Source organism: Ursus maritimus, unplaced genomic scaffold (assembly GCF_017311325.1).
Source record: "Ursus maritimus isolate PB19 unplaced genomic scaffold, ASM1731132v1 scaffold_32, whole genome shotgun sequence".
NCBI lineage: Eukaryota > Metazoa > Chordata > Mammalia > Carnivora > Ursidae > Ursus > Ursus maritimus.
The window spans coordinates 923,059-944,240 of NW_024425786.1; the positions used below are offsets into that span (position 1 = coordinate 923,059).

General features: G+C 54.9%; 1 protein-coding gene across 1 annotated transcript; it reads left to right on the forward strand.

Moving 5' to 3' along the window:
* Nucleotides 1-11,055: 11,055 nt before the first annotated feature.
* GABRD (gamma-aminobutyric acid type A receptor subunit delta) lies at nt 11,056-19,806 on the forward strand. Its single transcript, XM_040619352.1, has 9 exons — nt 11,056-11,123; nt 15,226-15,338; nt 15,613-15,680; nt 15,776-15,996; nt 17,110-17,192; nt 17,742-17,879; nt 18,556-18,711; nt 18,954-19,165; nt 19,507-19,806. The coding sequence occupies exons 1-9, from the start codon at nt 11,056-11,058 to the stop codon at nt 19,804-19,806; spliced, it is 1,359 nt and encodes a 452-aa protein (XP_040475286.1).
* Nucleotides 19,807-21,182: the final 1,376 nt, after the last annotated feature.

Here is a 21,182-nt window from a genome sequence, read left to right on the forward strand (position 1 = left end):
GTGTTATACGCAACTAATGAGTCATCGAGCCTTACATCGGAAACCGGGGGTATACTGTATGGTGACTAACATAATATAATAAAAAATCATTAATTAAAAAAAAAAAGAAAACTCTCCCCCCCCAAAAAAGAAATAAGCCAGACACGAAAGAACAAATATCGTTTGATTGCACGTATGTGCGGTACATAGTGAGGTCAAATTCATAGAGACAGAAAGTGGAATGGTGGCTGCTAGGAGCTGGGGGTGGGTGTGAAACGGGGAGTTAGTGTTTAATGGGACAGTTTCAGTTTGGGAAGACGGAAGGATTTTGGAGGTGGGTGGTGCTGATATATGCTAACCATGTGAATGTAGGAGATGTTGCTGAACTATACACTTAAAAAGGGTTAAAAAGAGGGGCGCCTGGGGGGCTCAGTCGGCTGAGCATCTGCCTTCTGCTCAGGTCATGATCTCAGGGTCCTGGGATTGAGTCCTACATTGGGCTCCCTGCTCAGTGGGGAGTCTGCTTCTCCCTCTCCCTCTGCTGCTCCCCCTACTTGTGCGCTCTCCTTCTTTCTCTCTCTCTCTCTCTCTCTCTCTCAAATAAATAAATAACACCTTTTAAAAAATGGTTAAAATGGTAAAATTTATGCCATGTATATTTTACCACAATAAAAATAAATATTTCAATTAAATAAAATTTAAAATTCCATTCCTTGGAGCGCCTGGCTGGCCCAGGCTATGGAGCATGCAACTCTTGATCTTGGGGCCGTGAGTTCAAGCCCCATGCTGGGTGTGGAGCCTACTTTAAACAAACAAACAAACAAACAAATAAATAAATAAAATAATTTTAAAATATAAAATTCCATTCCTTGGTTGCAGTAGCCACATTTCAAGTGTCAGTAGCCTGTGTGGCTAGTAGCTGCCATATTAGAAAGCAGAGATATAAAAAGTGCCTGCTTCTCTTGAGTTGCACTGGTCTAAAAACAATCACCAATTCAGTAGCAGTGAGCACTCTTAGCACCAAGCTCATTGTCCCCGCTGCCATTGCTACTAAAAGAAGCTGCAGCTTCTTAGAAAAATGACTGATTTCAGATCTAAGGCAGAAAACACACAAGATGATCTTGGAGCATCCTATCAACAGAAAGCAAGGAAATTATCAATGAGTCCAGCATTGTGTCGGAGGACTTGCTAACCAATGTCAGGTGCTCCCATTGGTCAAAGTAAGGGCAATTTGAGAGAAAGAAAAAAAAAAAAAGAAAAAGAAAAGTCTTTACAGCGGATTGAAGCACAGCAAATACGTTGACATCCATGAGTTCATTTTAAAATTAAAATCCTCATTGATCACTTTTGAAGGATGCTAGGATACTACGTCACTGTTCTGAAAACTGTTGCAGCTTCCGTGGAGGAACCGCACTCCGATCTCCCTTCAAGAAAGGATTTGCATTTAGCTGAAAGGAGTGCAGCGGTGCCACAGTGAGCCAAGTTCACTCTCTTTCTGAGTCATTCCTGGTCAATGATCGAGCGTGGCAGGGGCTCTAGGTGGACCATACCCACCAGCCCTAGGACTCCTCTAACGGACAATTTCTGCTCCAGAGTTCCTCTACCCCCTTCCCTCGGGTTGGCCAAAACTTTGTCAGATTTGCACTAGAGTTAGGTTCTCCCTGCCCGATTCTGCTTCTTCCCACTTTCCATCCACAGGCTTCAGATTAGTATTGCCGTCTGCGGGTTTCCTCCGTCCAATTACACTCCACCCCCACCCCCCATCTTTCATAGGCATGAGCCCCCAATAAATCTCCTATATTCTGAATGCCATTTCATAGACACGAGTTAACAGTTGGTAGCAGGAATGGTCTGAGACAGTAGACGGTAGGAGGGGGATTTTTAACTAGATCACTCACTGCCCAGCTGGCAATGAGTACCCCATTCTGGGTCGTATGTGGATGCCTTGAACAAGGTGGCAGCCCACTGATACAGTTTTCACCATTAATAAATTGGGAGGACAGTGGTTGGTACAGTGATTGGGAGGATGAAGGAGATACACACAAGAACAGTACATCTCAGGGTCGTGAGATCGAGCCCTATGTCGGGCTCTGTGCTCAATGCTGTCTGCTTGAGATTCTTTCTCCCTCTTCCTCTACCCCTCCCACTCATGCTCTCTTTCTTCCTCTCTCAAATAAATAAATAAATCTTAAAAAAAAAAAAAAAGAACAGTACAATGAACTGGCTGCACGGACACCCCACAGAGGGATATGAGAAGTTGGAGACAGTTAACAATAATTGAAATTAAGTGTGTTGACACCAAAAGCAAAAGCAACAAAGGAAAACTAAACAAGTGGGACTACATCAAACCAAAAAGCTTGTGCACAGCAAAGGAAACCATCCACAAAATGAAAAGGCAACCTACTGAATGGGAGAAAATATTTGCCAATCATGTATCTGGTAAGGGGTTAATATCCAAAATATATAAAGAACTCACACAACTCCATAGCAAACAATCCAAACAATCCGAATAAGAAATGGGCAGAGTATCTGAGTAGACGTTTTCCCAAGGACGACAGAGACATACAGATGGCCGACAGGTACCTTAAAAGATGCTCAGTCTCACTCAGCACCAGGGACACGCAGATCAAAACCACAAGGAGCTATCGCCTCACACCTGCTAGAATGGCCACCATCAAAAAGACAAGGACTAACAAGAGTTGACAAGGATACAGAGAAAGAGGACCCTTGTGTGCTTTTGGTGGACATGTAAATTGATGCAGGTCCTATAGAAAACAGTGTAAAGGTTCTTCAAAAAATTAAAACTAGAACTACCTTGAATCTCAGTCAAGGTAGCTTTGTAATGCCAAGGTCAGGGTCCTGGTTGGGAAAACCTTGACACATGCAATGGGGATATCTGGGAGATGTCCCTAAAAATTTTGGTTCCCTAGACTTTTCTGAAACATCAGAGACTGCAAAGGTTGCCCACCCCTAACCCCTAAGGGAAACACCAGGACTCCCCTCTTATGGGAAGATACTGTAGAGGTTTCAAAAACAAGGCAACAAGGTCCCTTTCAGTATCTGCACCCTCACGCGTCCCGGTTGCCAGGCTGGCAACTAGGAATAAGCTGTAGCATAGCCTCATTAAATACATGCTCGACATGGTAAGAAAGAAAATTGTATGAAAATAACAGAAAGCCTCACTAAAATGTAGTTGGGAGGTCTGGTATGTGCGGGTGGTGCTCTCAGGCCCTACCACTCCTCATCAACTGCTGACCCAACAAGAAGAGAGGGACCCTGCAGGTGGATATGACTTCACTACACCAGCAGGAGGAAGAAAGGCTTTCCTCATCTGCCCAGCAACAGCCCAGCCAATGAGAGCCTGTCACAGCCCAGCCAATGAGAGACAGTCACACTTTAGCCACTGAGAGACTGTCACAATTTGGCCAATGAAAAACTGTCACAACTTAGCCAATGAGAGCCTGTCACAGCCCAGCCAATGAGAGACTGTCACAGCCCAGCCAATGAGAGACTGTCACAGCCCAGCCAATGAGAGACTGTCACAGCCCAGCCAATGAGAAAGCACTATACTTAAAACTCTTAGTTTGCTCCAGTGGACTTTGCTTACAACCACCCTTCCACGATAAAAAAAAGGCCTTCCTTTCCTTTGTTCTCTGAACTCACTGATGGTTTTGCTGTGGCTTGCTTGTGTAGGTTGTAATTCTCTTTTATTCCCAAATAAACCCATCTTTTGCTGGTAAAAGAACTGGAAGTTTTATTTTTAAGGCTAGCAGGGGCTATATGCCAAAGGAGCTGCAAGAATTAGCGGGCACGTGTCGGCGGTGGAATGGATTTGGAGGGTACAAGATCACAGGGCAAACGTGGGACTATAAAAGGGAGAGTTTGTTGACGTGGGGCATTCTCTCAGGATATGGGTTTAATACCCTGGCAAGGACCCCAGAGGATGTGAAATTTGCTGCCAAAGTGGCTGAAAATCTTCCAAGCTTGATGAAAACGATAAGCCCACAGATCCAAGATGCTGAACAAACCTCGAGCAGAATAAATACAGGAAACATAGTACAGGCACGTAATCAAATTGGTGAAAATGAGAAATAAAGAAAAACTCTTTAAATCACTCCGAGAACAGACACATTTCACATAGAGCAACAAAGAAATGCCAGGAATCTTTTTGAGAGAAACCTTTCAAGCCAGAGACAATGGAGCGACAACTTGAAAACACTGGAAAGAAAAAAAAAAGAAAATCAAACAGAAACCACGGATCATCTAAACTCTGTACCCAGAGAAAACAGCTTCAGAAAATTTTATGGTATGTTAATTATATCTCAAAAAAGTTGTTATTAAAAATTTTTTAAACGAAGGCAAGCCTCTGCTTCTGGCTGGGATGGAGTAATAGAGACAGATTTACATTCCTGCCTGAAACGACTAAAAAACTGAACAAAATACACATGTGCAGAATGACACCAGTTGTGAGATTAGTGGACACCAGGGGACTGAGGACAATGATCCCTGAGAGATGGAAACAGATTAGGTGAGGATCCCAGCTTACTGCCTGGAGAAAGCTCCCAGGCCACTTCTCAGGGAACGGGGACCAGGCAGAACATGAGCCATAAAGGAAAATTGGCAAAATGGATCTCGTCAAGATTGAAAGCTTGAGCTCTTGAAGAGTTACTGTGAAGAAAAATGAACAGACAAGCCCCAGACCGGAAGGAAGTATTTGCAGGATATACATCCAAAGAAGGACTTCTGTCTACAACACACCAAGAGCCCTCAAACTCAATAAGAAGGCCAACAATCTCACTTTACAATATTGACAAAAGGGATGCCTTGGTGGCTCGGTTGAGTGTCCGACTCTTGGTTTCAGCTCAGGTCATCATCTCAGGGTCATGAGTTCAAGCCCTGCATCAGGCTCCACGCTCGGCTGGGAGTTCGCTTGAGATTCTGTCCCTCTGCCCCTCCCCTTGCTCCCTCTCCCTCTCAAATAAATAAATAAATCTTCAAAAGAAAAAAAGAAAATATTGCCAAAAGATTCAAACAAACGCGTAAAGAGGGGCTCGGTGTCATAAGCCACTAAGAAAATGCACATGAAATCCACAATGAGATGTCTATGATAGTTACAAAGATGGCCAAAATTAAAGACTTATAAGCAAGCGTTGATTAGAAGGCAGAGCCACTTAAAATCTCGTCCGTTGCTGGTGGGAATGCGACATGGTACAGCCACACTGGAATTCAGCTTGGTAATTTCCTGTAAACCTACGTTCCCCTTAAAATCCCATAATCCTACAACCAGGTATTTATTCACAGAAAATGAGAACCTGTGTCCACACAAAGACTTGCACTTGAGTGTTTGAAGCAGCTCGACTCCTAATAGACAGTAACTGGGTACAACTCAAATGTCCGTCAGCAGGTGGGTTTAAGCAACTGGGGTGGATTCGTGCAATGCAGCACTGCTCGGCAGTAAGAAATGAACTTCTTATCCATGCCACCACGTGAATGAATCTCAAACGTATTATACTAAGTGAAAGGATTCTGTATCAGTCACTCATCTCTGTGTAACGAGCGGCCACAAGACACAGCAGACCAAAACAACACACTTAACTCACAGCTTTTGTGGGTCAGGGTCGGGTCCCCAGCTCTGCCTCTCACGAAGTTGTAGCCAAGATATTGGCCAGAGCCACAGTCATCTTGGGGTTCACGGGGGTCGGGTTGCACTCTCCAGCTCGTGCTGGCTGCGGTGGGCATCAGCTCCTCGCTGTCTGCCGGACCAAGGCCCCGGTTTCTGGCCTGGTGACCAAGGCCCCGGTTTCTGGCCTGGTGAACCTCTCTCTTCGTGAGCTCTCGACATGGCAGCTGGCTTGTCAGAGTGAGCAGAGTGGAGTGCTAGCAAGACTGGTCTTTTACAGGCTGACCCTGGGCGTGATGTCTTGTCACCTTTGAGGTATCATTGCAATGAGTCGCTAGGTCCAGATCCCACCCCAGGGAATGCCCGACACCAGGAGGCAGGGGTCACCAGGAGCCGTCTTAGAAGGCCGCCGGCACCAACTTCGCACCGTGGGATTCCGTTTATATTCTACTTTAGAAAAGCAAAACTAAAGCAACAGAAAGCAGATGCTCATGGCTACTTGGGACCAGGCCTGGGGTCTGACCACAAAGGGGCAGGAGGGAACATTGTAAGATGGTAGACATGTGTAATGCTGGCTGTGGCCCATTAAACCCATGAAACTGTATACTTAAAATTGGTGAGCTTTATTGTATATAAATTATATGTCAACAAAGCTGATATAAAGTGAAATAAAATAAAAACCTAGATCCAGGCCACAACCTAAAAGGCCATGCATAACCTGACCTGGACCCCGCCTGCCTTACTCTGCTATCCTTTCCCACTCCCTACATCACAGCCCACACTGGCCTGGCTTTGCCTCTTTTTGAACTTGCTCGTTCATGCCAGCCACAGGACTTTCTTTCTTTAAAAAAAACATTTAAAAAAAATTAAAGTAATCTCCACACCCAACGTGAGGCTCAAACTCACAACCCCAAGACCAAGAGTCACATGCTCTTCTGACTGAGGACTGAGCCAGACAGGTGCCCCAGGACCTTTGCACTTTCTGTTCTCTCTCTGAAACAGTTACCTGGCTCTTGATGTGGCTGGCTTTTTCTCCAGGAGGGATAGGATATAATTCAATTTCAGCTCAAATATTGCCTCATAGTAAGGTCTTTCCTGACTACCCTAAGTGCCCCCCCAGCACAATTACTCTATTATTTTTGTCTTGCCTACATTCCTTCACAGCCTGTATTTCATCTGAAACGATGGTTCATTTACTCACTGATTGTCCATCTTCCCCTTTCTAGAAGGTGAGCTAGTGGGGATGGGGACCTTTTATATGCTTTTCACACCCACTGTCTAGACCAATACTTAGCACATAGTAGGATGAGTAATCCATTAATATTTGTTAAATGAATATTGATCTGCGTGGGGACTTCTCCCGAGGAAGTCTAATGAAGGTAATCAAATGTCAAGTATGAAAAAGGTTACTGTTTCTATTTGTCTGACATCTTGCCCAGAGGGTCAGCATCGAGGACAAGAGGGCGAAGAGGGAACCTGACGTCCTCCTGTCACACGGTTTGGGGAGCAGCCTTATCCTGGCTGGTGGCGGGGACCGCCCTCCCCCGCAGTTCCCTGAGAGTCTCCCTGCGGTTGATTCAGCCCCACCCCCATCCAAAATAGATGTTTTCCTCACTTGACTGACAGCCTTTTTGTCAGGAATGCTAATTTGTGTTTACTGTTTTCTTTCACGTGAAAGAATTCAAATCACTACTTTAAAAACATAAGACAGGAGAATAGAATTCTGGCTTCTCCGCATTAAATATGACCAATTGTACTGGAACGTCTGTTTGACTGGTGTAGAAATAACTCTCCGAGTGGCCAAGTCTGATGTTTACTGGTTCTCAGGGCCTTGGTTCCTGAGAACAGCATGGCGGTAAGCCCTACTTCCTGTCAGCCCGCCCTTGGTCTAAGTAGACAGGCAACCTCGGGCGCTTGCAAGTAGTTTGCGTTTGATCCTTTCTGCCAAGTTCCTTCTGCTTCTCAAATGAATGGATTCCATCTGAAAATCACAGCATTAATAATTACAGCCTAAGAAAGTCTCTTAAGCTCAAGAATATTCTTCTGTGTCACTGCTATTTCTCTCCCCAGGAAAATAATACAGCAACCTCACAAATATATCAGGCAGGGATTTTAAATTTAGCTGGTGCTGCTTCCCCTCCCAGATCCCTATGACTCACCTCTACCTCCCGGGGCCCATCCTGCTGCTGGCATGTATGCTGGCCAGCTCTCCGCCCAAGCCTCAGACTTGGTGCCATCCCTTCCCGTTGGCTGTGAGCACCGGGCAAAGCGATTACCCAAAAGGTAAATGGTACAAAAAGGCTGCAGGCCGATGACCTCAAGAATCTAACAGACCAGCAGAGCATCCGTTTCTAGTTTTTCCAGATGCAACTTAGGGCTGCTGTGCAGGGTCCCAGGGAAGTGCTGTCGGTGACTCCCAGGGACTACCCAAGGAAGGTGGAGTTTCCATACCTCCCAGGACCAAATGCACGACTGTCCTGCTCAGTGCCATATGGGGAGAGCATAATGCCTCCCCGCACTAAACAGGAGAAAGAGCACGCCCTCACGCCCCGAACTTGAAACTGGACGGCTCTGCTTGGGTCCTGCCTACGGAGAATCCACCATGTCAAATAAGCCAAAAGGGACGCCACGGATGAGTTAAGTCGACCTATGGGGACCAAATGCCTTAGGTTTGAAATTTGAGTTCCTTTTTCATCCTCATTCCCCTGGTCTGGTAGCAGGCCTCCTGTTCTGTGCTCTCAGTGGTACCAAGAAAGGGGCTGGGTTGTCTGGGCGACGGGGAAAGGGCACAGATCTCATCTGAGATGGACAGCCTTCCGCTGCAGAGATCCTTCTTCTTAAGGATTTTGAAAGTTTCACCCAAGTCCTACTTGGAGGGGTGGGTTCTCCCTCTCCCCTCAAAAAGTAACAGGTGTGGAATTAACATGGGGAACGACGTACAGTGTTTTCCAAGGAAGGGAGGTGGCTTGACCCAGACTTCTAAATGGGGGAGCATTTCCCGATCCTGAAAGCGAGGGGACAACTGGCCGGTTCTGTGTCACAGGCACAGATGCTCCTGTATCCTGGGGCTTGCTCCAGCCCCGCGGCGGCCAGCCACCCAGAACCAAGGGCCTGGTTTCCGGATCTTTGCTGGGGCCACCCAGAATTGGCTCTCTCTGTTCTGGGGCAGCTGGAGCTGGTCTGAATGGGGCTGAAGATGGAAAAGGGGACACTGCCTGGTTATGTCCAGAAGTGGCCGCAAACTAATTCTCGAAAAACTTGAAGAAGGAATAATGAAAACCCCATTCTTCAGATCCAGACAAACCAATTAGGGACAATATAGACCTGCACTGGAGCTCGCAGATTCAGGGGAAGAAAGTAAAGCATTTTGACTGACGGTCACGGAACATCCTGGTGATCTCGGACTGAGCTTCTGCTATGGGAACCTGTGCCAGGTGCGCCGATCGCAGGTGGGATGTGCGAGCAGGTGACTTCTTTACCTCTTTGTCTCTTTGTGGCTGTTGAAAGCCTGCTTGCCTCCAGGGCTTGAGGAGGAAGAGGCAAGTCGATGCCACCAAATACCCAGAGCTATGGCTAAACACCTGTCCAGCATCTCTGCGGGGAAAGGCTAAGGTTAATTTAATGCCTCAGGTAATAGAGGCAAGTGAAGAAAATAGCAGCCGACTCCGGTTCGCCCTGAACTAATTGAGTCAAGTGATTTGAGGTCAACGCTATTTCTCAGAGGCTGTCAGCACCTGGACCTTCTCAAATATTCAAAGGAGAGTGACAGTGAGCACAGCGTGGTTGCCTGGACCAGCACAGAGATCAGAGCTTGGGACTGAAAGACAGAAACTCCAGAGCAGTAAACGGGCTCATTTTGCCGGCTTTTGGAGACCGAGCTGTGTACTCTCCTACATTTATTAAGCACCCATTATATGCTGGAGGCGTAGACATGAGGGACGCTGAAGAAGCAGGCAGACAAGACCCCTGTTCTAGCAGGGAACAATAGCGATACTGGTGGACACTGGCAGCTCTACTCTCTGCCAGTCACGCTCTGGGCACTTGCTGGAGGGTTAACTCGTCACTCTCCCACAAACGTGTGCAGAAGCATACACAGGAAAGAGGCCCTGAGGCCCCGAGGCTTGTCCAGAGCACACGCACATCCACGCAGCGTGGGAACACGCTGAGATCAGTGCTTCCATACCCAAAGGCGCCTGGGAGGACCCTCGAAAGAAGGCATTTACGCTAAGACCTGACTGGCTTTCTTAGCACCCATTCCTGCCTTTAGGAAAGAAAGCTGGGAACCAGCCCTATCCTTAGGTACTTGGCATTCAAGACTGGGCTGGAAATTCCCAGGAGCAAAGCCCTGTCTATCGGCCCCTGCTCTGTCCAACCTCTGCAGGCTTAACCCACTCCAGAACACGTTTGCCCATTGTTAGGTGTTTTCATGAAAATTCACTTTCTATTGTCAGCTGGTATCGAGTCCAGAAGTGAGCAAATGAGACCAAACAATGATAAAAGTTTTTTTGAGGAAAACTGCACAGAGCTTTATGTTGAAAAGAATTAAAATAGAAAATGCTCAAGGCCTTAACTTTCTCAGCTCGTTGTGGGGTGCAGAGGGTGGATGTCACCCTTGTTACAGCCCAGCCATCCGCAGTGCCCTTCAAAGGGGTGCGGACAGGTATGACGAAGCCTGATCAGGCCAGAGGAGAAGTCACTGCATCCCGTGACCAGGACCTCGGCCGGCCGGCGATGGAGCAGCCCCATGGCCCACCTCCCTCCTCCCTCCCCGTCAGGCCCTCCGACGGTGGGCAGAGCTGCTCTGCCAGGTGATCGCTCCGACTCTGTATCTGTTCTGCCAGAAGTGCGAGGGGTTTGGAAGGAGCTGCTGGTGGTGGGGGGGTCCTCTCCCAGGAGCCGGTGAACGCTGCAGGAACGCTAGCCCCCTCCCCGCGCCGCGCTCCTTAACTGCGTGAACCAGGTGCCCGGGACCTGTGACCCCCACAAACAGCCCCGGGGACCAGGTTCGCCGCGCCCGTCTGTCTGCTGGCTCCTGGCCGGGCAGCGAGAGGCAGCGTCCAGGCGGGTCGTGGGCCTGGGTCGCCTCCCAGGCAGCAGTGCTGCGGTGGGGGAGTGCCGGACCCTCGGGGAGGGGGGCGCGGCTAGGCGGGGCGGGAGCTGGAGGCGGGGCGCTGCTGCGTGGCTCAGGGGTGGGGAGGAATCCGCGCGGCTCCGGAGTGCGGCCCGGCTCGGCGGCAGGTGGGGGCGGACGGGCGGGGCGGCAGGGGGGCGGCCCGGTTCGGGGCGGGGCGGGCTCCGGGTTCCGCGCTCCGTCCGCCCTCGCGCTCGCGCCGCGCGCCCTCCCGCTCCCGCCCAGCCCGTGCCGCTACTGCGGCCGCCGGAGAAGCAACTTCTCGAGCGCCCGCGACCGGCGGGACCCCGGCGCCACCCCCGGTCCAGCGCCGAGCGCCGAGACCATGGAAGCACTGGCTTGGCTGCTGCCTCCGCTCCTGCTGCTCTGCGCGCAGCAGCACCGCGGCACTAGGTAAGCGAGCCGGCGTCCGTGCTGCTCCCGGGGTCGCCCTCGGTGGGGAGTACCCTCGGTCTTCATCCCCACCCCCCATCCCCCGTGTCTATCTACCCCCCCCCCGTCTTTATCTCCTCGGTCGACTCTCGTCTTCATCCCCCAATGTCCACCCCCATCTCCCCGCTAGGACTCTCCCCGCCTCCCCCGCCACCCCGTCTCCCCCGCGGGCGCTTCTCTCCGGACTCACCGCGCCGCTGCCCTTGGGGCACGGGCCGTGGCCGCCCCAGCTCCTGCCGCCCCGGGTGCTGTCCGCCGTCCCGGTGCTGAACCAGCGCCGCATGGGGGGACGAGGGCGTGGGAGATGCTCCCATTTCTCCCGGGTGCCCGGGCTTGCTGGGGTCCTCGGCCCCAGAGGCACTTGGCCGGTCCCTGGCTGGCTGGTGCCCTTCCAGGCGCGGGCTGAGCGCTCAGCTCGGCACGAGCTGCAGGCAGGCAGGAAGGAGCGATCCCGAGGACACGGGGGAGGAGGCTGCTCCTTTCCCATGGGAGCAGAGCTACACAGACGAGCTTCCGCCGCAGCTAGCAGGCTGGGGTGGACAAGATAAGGGTTGTGTGTGGTCGTCAGAAAGTTCGGGCCCAGGACACTGCAGAGTCTCCTTTCAGGGGCCGTTTTCAAATGGAATCTACTGAACTCCAGAGTATGCAGGGGGGAAGGAGCCCGCTGCCTCTGGTGGTGGTGGGGGGGTAGGGGTGGGAGGTGTGGGGGTGGGGGGACAACGACGACAACTCAGGATTTCTAACTGTTGGGGGAGGGGAGGAAGGAAGAGGTCAAGAAGAAGGGTCCCCATGGGCTGTGGCTTCCTCCCTTTGGCTTCAGGGACCAGTAGGGTCCCTGCTGGCTTGTCTTCTCTGGGGACTTGAGATGGGCTCCAGGTAGCCTGGCATCCCATGCACTTATCCTCGCCACCTTCCTTGGGAGTTGTGAGGGGCCTTTTTGAAGATCATCTTGGTGCAAGAGTTGCAGAAAACCAGCACAAGGACAGCTCCCCCCTCCCCCCTCAGCATTCCGACCTCTGGACCCTTAGAAACTGGAAACGGTTGAACATCAGCCTGTGTCTGGGCTGTAGGCACTCAGGCAGCACAAATCAGGGAGGTGGGGGGAGATGTGGTCAGACTTTCCTTTTTAGTGGGTGGGGGCAGAGCTAGGAAGCTCTGGGTCTGGCCATAGTGTGGCCGTTGTGCCCAAGAGCACAGGCAGCGTTGATGCGACCCCTGTCCTCAGGAAGGCTTTGTGCTTTTATCGAGCTCCGTGGCCCTTTTCCCTCTTCCTACCTCAAGGTAACAGGAAGGGCAAAGCACTGAGGCGTGGCCATGGACGTATGCGCTAGAGGGCTGGGATCGGCTCTGGGCCCAGCACAGCCTCGTAGCTGTGATTCTGAAGTCCCAGCTGCTCTGAACCCCAAAGTCTTCGCCCAAGTCTGACACCAAAGCTCATTTGGTGGCAAAGCCTGTTCTGCGCTTACATGGGCCTCATCCATCCTGCTTGTACTTTCCTGCTGGGAAATTCTCCAGAACTGCCACCCCGCCGCACCCCAAGTCCATATGTGCACTCTATCGCCTTTCTAAAAACTGAAACATTCTGAACTCTGACCCACATCTGGCTTGGGGTTTGGGTAACAGATATGTTGTTTGCCTGTGCAGGGAGGCTGGCCGGCTGCAGCCCCGGCCAGCGGTGGGGAGAGCCTCTGGGCTTTGCGGGCCTTGGTGGGTGACCTTCAGACAGCACCGTGCTGTCAGTCTGGGGCCTCCTCTCCCAGCAGCGTCTGTGTCCCTCCGCTCCAGAAGCCAGGAGGACAGCGCGCTCCCTTCCTTCGGTCTTGGTCCTCACACCTGGAGTGGTGTGGGAGGACAGGAGGCGCCTGCTTTGGCCGCCGCTGCTCAGGTCGGATCCTAGGCTTCCTGGCAGGGAGAAGAGGGAAAGTGTTGTGCAGCGTTGGTGGGTCGGGTCAAAGCTGTGCCTTCCCCGAGCCTGCAGACCCACTCACACAGTGGGTGCCTGAGCTTGCTGGCCGCACACCCTGGCGGCTGGCCCCCTCCAGGCTGCTGGCACCTCCGTCTCCCTGGAGAAGCTATGCCTGTAGCTCCCGCCTTGCCAGCTCACCGTGCGACTGTGCGGTGTTGCTCTTCGCCTTGGTAACTGAGCTGGTGCTGCTCTGACAGCAAAGCTGTCAGGGACTGTGGGCTTGTGTGTGCACGGTGGAAGGATCCTCGGAGGGAAGAGGACCCCGCTGCCTTGCTCAGCTACACCCGCCTTTCCTTTCTGTCCCCGGGGGCACAGACGAGTGACAGGGGTGGGCTTGTTTCTCAAGGGGTCAGTCGAGGGAGGGAGGCCTGAGGGTGCCCGACAGCTGGGTGCAAGCTGCCAGTGTTTTCATGGTGCCTGCTTCATCCCAGGAGTCTGGACGTATGTCTCTGAGCTTCCCTGTCTGTCTACACAAAGGGAGCCCCCACCCCAGGCCATCATTGGATTCCAAGGCCATCACATGAAGCAGAACCTCTCTCCCAGGGTGCTGGTCAGAGGCCCCACCAGCTTACCCCATGCTGAGCTCCCCCCACATGGAATGTGGACCCCGTCACCCCTTTCGCTGTCTACCTGAAGCATGGGAGGGAAGCAAGGCCCTCCACAACCCAGGCTAGCACGCAGGGTGTCGTCCTTGGATGGCCCTTGACATCTCTTCACAGCTGGAAAAACGAGCAGCCCCTGTCCTAGGTGAGAAGTGAGGTGGGGCCGGAAGCCTGTCCCCTTCGCACCCCTCAGGGATGGCAAAGGCTAAGAAGTCCACTGGCATCCTTCCAGTTCAAGGCGAGCTTCATGGCCCGGGGCTAACCCACAGTCTTGCCTTCATGCCTGCGAGTGGGCGTGGGACCTAGCCGAGGAAAGGAGCGCCTGCCTGTGCCACCACCCTGAGGCCAGGGAAGGATGCTGTCTCTTGACAGCCTTGTTCCTGGCAGGCTAGCGCTGCAGCAAGATGGCAGCTGGGCCAGGCCAAAAATAAAACCTAATTCGAGTCCCTTTACATCCGATCTTCAGGATGACCTCTATTTGTGTTTTTAATTGGGCTTTGCTTGGGGCCAGGACTTCGTTTAGTCCTTCTCACACTTCGTCACCAAATCACCTGCCCTGCCCCCGCCCTGGACTGCTTTCTCTTCTTCTAAGGACACCACTCATTGGGTTTAGGGCCATCCTAATCAAGCATGATATCTCTTAACTAATTATAGCCCAATTTCCAAGTAAGGTCGCATTCCGAGGTTCTGGGTGGACATGAATTTTGGGCGGCACTGTTTACCCGCGGACAGGTAAGCACAAGCGGGGGTGGGTGGGTGGACCTGCTGGAGCCTTTGGCAGTCCGGTGTGTTCAGCCATACAGCGTGGCCCTGCCAGGGACGCACACGACCAGCACAGGCTGCAGCGTTGGCATGGGCTCCAGCTGCTCTGGGGTCGGCCTAAGCCTCAGAAGCACAGGACAAATTGGGGATCTCTGGGGCCAGGCCTGGGCCCACCTGGAAAGGGACAGAGAGCAGGAGTGGGTTACAGCGTCCCCATGGGCCCTTCGCCTTGCCCTGGGTCAGCTTTGGGACCTCACCCATCCGCCCCTCTCCCTGGCCCTCAGCTTCCTGGTCACACATCTCTTCTCTCAAGTCACCTCTTGCAGAACACTTGACCCTCAGAGGCTGAAAGGGAGGCTGTGTGCCCTTGGCAGGGTCCTCCGAAGCTATTCATTGAGAGTCCCTAGGGGTGGGGACTCGGACTGGCCATCCTCCTCATACCGGTTGTGGAGGGAGGCTGGGGGCTCTGCCGGACCCCGTAGGCTCGCTCAAGGGCAGGTGGGTGGGAGGCAGCTGAGCAGAGAGAGGCTGGTGGGTGAGGCAGAAGAGTCCGGGGCCCTGCTTCTCCCTGGGGGCTCCCTGTTTTTGGCAGGAGTTACTGGGACTGGCCAGGTCCAGCCTGGAGGGGCTCTCACAGTGGTCTTCCCCACCCACCCCTGGCTTAGGTGCCCAGGAAGAGACCTGGGTTCCATCCCGGGCACCCAACCTGTGACCAGTGGGCCTTTGTTTCCAGAGCAATGAACGATATTGGGGACTATGTTGGCTCCAACCTGGAGATATCCTGGCTCCCCAACCTGGATGGCTTGATGGAGGGCTATGCTCGCAATTTCCGGCCTGGCATCGGAGGTGAGGGCAGCTGGTAGACTCCTGCATCCATCTGGGGGTGTGAGCTTTGCTAGCTCTGGGATGGCTCCCCTGAGGGGTGCATCTGTCCCCAAGGGGTGTGTCAGGTTTCGACAGCTAGCCCCCCCAGGGAGACAGCTAGGAAGATGGATCTTCTCAGCCTCTCATTGCAGACGTTCACCAACACTGTCCTCCTTGCAAAACCCTGGCTGAGCCCTGTCCTGCCTGCCTGGGCTTTCACTGGGTGGAGAGCCTGGCCTCAGCTCCTTCCTTTCAGGGCCCCCTGTGAATGTGGCCCTCGCCATCGAGGTAGCCAGCATCGACCACATCTCGGAGGTGAACATGGTAGGTGCCGCCAGCTGCCGCCTCACCCCTGGCCGTGGGCCCCCAGGAGAGGAGCCGGGCTGACGGCCAGGGGCCCTCGCCGCCCCACCCTGCAGGAGTACACCATGACGGTGTTTCTGCACCAGAGCTGGCGGGACAGCAGGCTGGCCTACAACCACACCAACGAGACTCTGGGCCTGGACAGCCGCTTCGTGGACAAGCTGTGGCTCCCGGACACCTTCATTGTGAACGCCAAGTCCGCCTGGTTCCACGACGTGACCGTGGAGAACAAGCTCATCCGGCTGCAGCCCGACGGCGTCATCCTGTACAGCATCCGGTGAGCCCGGGGCCAGCCCCGCCAGGGGCTCTGCCGGGAGCGGTGGGCTGTCCGTGAGCTCCGGCCACTCGCGCTGCCTACGGAGCCCGCGGCAGCTGCAGCGGTGGCCGCGGGAGGCCCGCAGGTGCGGCTTTTTGGCCAACACTGTGCCTTCCTGTTTTTCACGTGGGGGTGAAATTCACGTAACATAAAATTCACCATTTCAACGCAAATGATTCCGTGGCATTTAGGACATTCGCAGTGTTGGGCAAGCATCACCTCTATCTGATTCCAGAACGTCTCATTACCTGAAAAGGAGACCCCGGGCCCACGAGCACTCACTCACCCCCCGCCCCCCGCCCGCCCCGACCGGCTTTCTGCCTATTCTGCACATTTCATGTAGAGTGAATCGTACGCGACGTGTCCTCTTGTGTCTGCCTTCCTTCCTTTAGCTCAGTGTTTCTGGGGTTACCCAGGTTGTGACGATGATCAGGACTTTGTTGCCTCTGTGGCTGAGTAGCATTCCATGGCCTGGTGCCCCCCTCATGCATTCACGAGCTCTGGGCGGCTTCCACGTGTCGGCCGCCATGGGTTGTGCTGCTGTGAACATACATGTACACTCATTTGTTTAAAGACGTGCTTCTGACATATGCCTTTTAAAAACAGCATTAGTTGCCAACATTTTAAAAACCAAGAGATTTATGTAAGATTCTAAATTCTCTGGGAAGTCGGAACATTTGGCAACCTGGGCCTTTTCCCACACTGCCCGGTCAGTGGGAATGCCCAGCGGTTGTCCTTTAGCGCAGGTCAGGTACCCAGGCTGCACTTGCCTTCTAAGCCCCCAACTTAGCCAAAGAGTCAAGCATTTTGAAGGACGAAGAAAGTGAATGAAGCCCAGCTGTGATTCCTGACGAAAGACACACCAGTATCCGTACACGGACCGCAGGTTCCCGTTCTCACCCAGATGCCAGCACCTCGCCAACAAAGCCCGAGAGGCCGCTTGGCCGCACTCCCTGGAGGTGGCCCGTCCGGGTGGGGGGCAGGGGCGTCTCTGCCTACTGGGGGCAGGAGAACCTCAGGATCTCGGGCGCTGGCCTCGCTCCTGGAGACCTCACCAGCATGTTGTCTGGGCAGAATCACCTCCACGGTGGCCTGCGACATGGACCTGGCCAAGTACCCCATGGACGAGCAGGAGTGTATGCTGCACCTGGAGAGCTGTGAGTGCCCTTCCGGGTGCCGGGACGGAGTGGGGTCCGCTCAGGGCAGGCCGTGCTGGCGTTTCTGGTGACTCCGCTGTGGGAAGAGAGGGGACCCATACTGTCAGGGACCTTTGCAGCTGGCCTGGCTTGGGGATGGGGAGGCATCTGGGACAGGCCCTGTGGAGTCAGAGGCCTGGGCTGAAGAGAAGAAAGAGAGGGAGCTGGAAGGCTGACCAGCCCGGCCCTCTTCCCAGGGGTCAGTGACTTGCCCAGGACAGATGGGTGTGGAGCCCAGACAAGGCACACATTTGTGTCGTTTGTCCAGCGTGACAGCCCTGTGGGTCCCCTGGAGATGGTGACCTGCCCTTTGGCCAGCTCTATTGGCCCTGTCTGCCTGCCCAAGGTGCTGGGCACGGCTGCAGGCCTTCTTGCTCCTGGCTGGGTCTCCCCATGCTGTCCCCCGTCTCTGCCGTATCAGGCTCCCTGTATGGTTGGGGTGCTCCTGCTGGGGGTTCCCAGGGGCCGGGGGACACCAGGCTCTGCTGCCCACCTGGGGCTCTCCCGCAGACGGCTACTCATCCGAGGACATCGTCTACTACTGGTCTGAGAACCAGGAGCAGATCCACGGGCTGAACAAGCTGCAGCTGGCTCAGTTCACCATCACCAGCTACCGCTTCGCCACCGAGCTGAGGAACTTCAAATCCGGTAACGCGGCTTCTCGCGGCCTCTTTCCGGGAGCCCGCCTTGTGTTTTCCTGCACTTTTAACGAAGCCGTTGGTCAGCTCTGAGGACCCCTGAGGAGGCAGCGGGAAAACCACGATGGGCACAGGCTGCACCCGACCCGGGGGCTCAGGACGCCACAGCGTGGACGTGGTCAGGCTTTCTCTGCCTGATTCCTCCGTCCTGTGCTGCTTCCTGGAGGCTAGCACGCTTGGGGTTTGGGGAACATGAGGGGCAAGGGCATCAGGGGCCACGCCTCCTGGGGCTGCCTTGTCTCCTGGCCCCTCCTGCCCCTTCCAGCTCCTACTGCCTGGCCACTGGGGCCAGTGACTCCAGCTGGCTCTTCCCTTTAGCTTGGCTGTGCACCCAGGAGGGCCAGGAGAGCTGAGCTGGCCACACAGCTGGGAGAGTCCCCTGGGCCAGTGCGGCACCAGCACCTGTCTCTTCTCCTTCCTCTGGGTGGCCCTGCAGAGAGCCAGCCTCTCTCCCAGGATAAGACCCAGGGCAGGGGAGACCCCCGACCCCCCAGGCTGTGTGGGGGAGGTGGTGAAGGCAGGGTCTGAGGCTCGCAGTGGCCCCCAGTGCCTGCCAAGCCCTCCTCTCTGCCCGAGTGTCACTGCATGGGTGGGTCAGGTCCCAACCGAGAGCGTTTCCCTGGCAGCTGGTCAGTTCCCTCGGCTCAGCCTGCATTTCCACCTCCGGAGGAACCGGGGCGTCTACATCATCCAGTCCTACATGCCCTCCATCCTCCTAGTCGCCATGTCCTGGGTCTCCTTCTGGATCAGCCAGGCAGCGGTGCCGGCCAGGGTGTCTCTAGGTGCGGGGCCCTGACCTTCCCTCGGAGGGAGCTGGCGGAAGGGTGGGAGCCCAGAAATAGGACCCCGACCCTGCTGGCCACAAGCCCAGGCCTTGTGTCCCAGCCTCTTGTCCCTAGCTGTCCTGGGCCAGTGGCCAGCAGGGCCAGGCCTGGTCAGAGGAGCCTGACCTGCACCCAGGCTGGGGGTAGGGGTGCAGGGAGGTGACCGGGGCCCCAGCAATGTCACTGCGCATTCCCAGCAGGTATCACCACGGTGCTGACCATGACCACGCTGATGGTCAGTGCCCGCTCCTCCCTCCCGCGGGCCTCGGCCATCAAGGCGCTGGACGTGTACTTCTGGATCTGCTACGTCTTTGTGTTTGCCGCGTTGGTGGAGTATGCCTTTGCGCATTTCAATGCTGACTACCGGAAGAAGCAAAAGGCCAAGGTCAAGGTCAAGGAGCAGAAAGCAGAGGTGAGGCTGAGCCTGTTGGCTCTCTGGTATTCAGGATCAAGGACAGCCTCCCCCACCACCTCCCACTGTCCCCCAACCCCCACCCCCTCCACCCCAACAGAGGGGCAGCATTGCTGGGGCCACTTTTTCTGGGACCCACTCAGGATCCTCTGCCCATTGCTCTGGGGAGGTCACTTGCAGTCCCCAGCACACGAGAGCAGGCCCAATCTCTTTGGCCCGTCCTGCTGCTGGACGCAGAGGAACTTAGGCGCTGGCCCAGTTTGGCGGTCCTGGGAGGAGGGGAGCCTGCCCTGGGCTCAGCCCCGTCTCCTCCCCCGCCACTCTCCCTCCACGCGGTGCAGATGGATGTGAAGAACGCCATCGTGCTCTTCTCCCTGTCTGCCGCTGGCGCCACCCAGGAGCTGGCCGTGTCCCGCCGGCACTGCCGCAGGCCTGGGAACCTCATGGGCTCCTACAGGTGTGTGGAGATGGAGACTGGAGAGGCCAAGAAGCAGGGGTGGGGCCGCTCGGGGGGCCAGGGAGGCCTCCGTGCCCTTTTCAAGCCCATCGACGCAGACACCATCGACATCTACGCCCGCGTGGTGTTCCCTGCGGCCTTCGTGGCAGTCAACGTCCTCTACTGGGCGGCCTACACCATGTGAGGCCAGAGGCGGGGCTTTGCCTGACCTGAGCCCGCAGCCACTGGGAGAGAGGCCCTTGGGTTGAGATGCCTGCTCTGCCTGTTTCGAAGGGGGCATGACAACAGGGCACAGAAAACAAGAGGAAAGCCTTGGCCTCCCTAAGTACCCTGGACTCTGTCCTCATCGGCACCTGGAAGACCACCCTGGGCTCGCCCGTCCGCCTCTCCTGCAGACCCTCAGCCCAGCCCCTCCTGGGGGGCAGAGCCAGCTTGACCTGAGGCTGAGCCAGGCAGGCTCAGGGCCCTTGCGGAACTTCGCATTCGATTCAGAAAACAATCCTGATTCTAGGCATTTGCTCTGTGGGCTTGGACCAGGTCGTGGGAGCCTGGAAGAGGGCGGTGCTACTTTCTTGGTGAAATGATGGAGAAGGGCAGCCATGGGCCTTCGGTCCCAGCATGAAATAAAACAAAGCCTTTGGCTGCTGGCTGTGTTCTCTGTTGCTGCAGCTGAGCCGTGGCCGTGTGGTCGCTGACAGGAGAGTCGTCCTCTAGCTGTGGGCTCCTGGGCTCTCGGGACAGAGGGGCTTAGAGCTGTGTCCCACAGGCGAGCCATGTGGCCACGTCCTTGGACGTCAGTGGAAGGGGCAGAGGTGCAGGGACCTGGAGAAGCTCTAGGAGTCACACCCCACCTTGGTCTCTTGGTCCCATGGCCAGGGGTCCCGTGGTCCCACTATGCTGTCTTCTCAGACGTGCTGATGGGCGGAGGGAGGCCACTGAGTCCCCACAAACACCACTCAGCCCCTTCTCATCTCTGCTGCCACCACGGACGTGGGGTGACAAGGTTGCAGCAGGGTGACCGGGGTTGTTGGTCACTGGAGATCCGAATAAGGGGGTCCAGATTTTCTATGGCATCAAAGCAGAGCAAGTCATCTCACTCAGAGGCAGCGGAAGCAGGCAGTGAGAGGAGCAGTGGTCGCCGCAGAGCCCGGACAGCCCGCTCCGGTGGCTGAAGTTAGCCATGGGCATGCCGTGCTGTGGTCAAGATGGCCGCCAGGCAACTGCCCATCTGGCCCCGTGGTGCCCCTCCTGGTGGGCCCCCCAAGCCGCCTCAAGGGAGCATGATGGTGACTTTGCGTGAATCAGACTGAATCAGGCGGCCCTGCCAGCCGCCTCCAGCTGCACAGCCTGCCCAGGGGTATGCAGCGCCTTGAGGCCGTGGGGACAGGATGCTGGAGGATGCTTACTCCCAAACGGCTTAGCTGGCAGAGTGACCGTTGGGGTCCAGGTGTTCCAGCACAGCCGTGCAGGGTAGCTGCTTCCCAAAAGACCCAGCCCTGTGAAGGGCACAGGAGGGCATTGGCCCACCTACCCAAACCACAACCCAGGGTTATCACCTCC

Excerpts from the sequence above, each read along its gene's own strand:
- GABRD (XM_040619352.1), top strand. The coding sequence starts at position 11,056 with ATGGAAGCACTGGCTTGGCTGCTGCCTCCGCTCCTGCTGCTCTGCGCG. Across the intron at positions 11,124-15,225 it reads CAGCAGCACCGCGGCACTAG|AGCAATGAACGATATTGGGG; the intron begins GTAAGCGAGCCG and ends CTTTGTTTCCAG. Across the intron at positions 19,166-19,506 it reads TCAAGGAGCAGAAAGCAGAG|ATGGATGTGAAGAACGCCAT; the intron begins GTGAGGCTGAGC and ends CACGCGGTGCAG.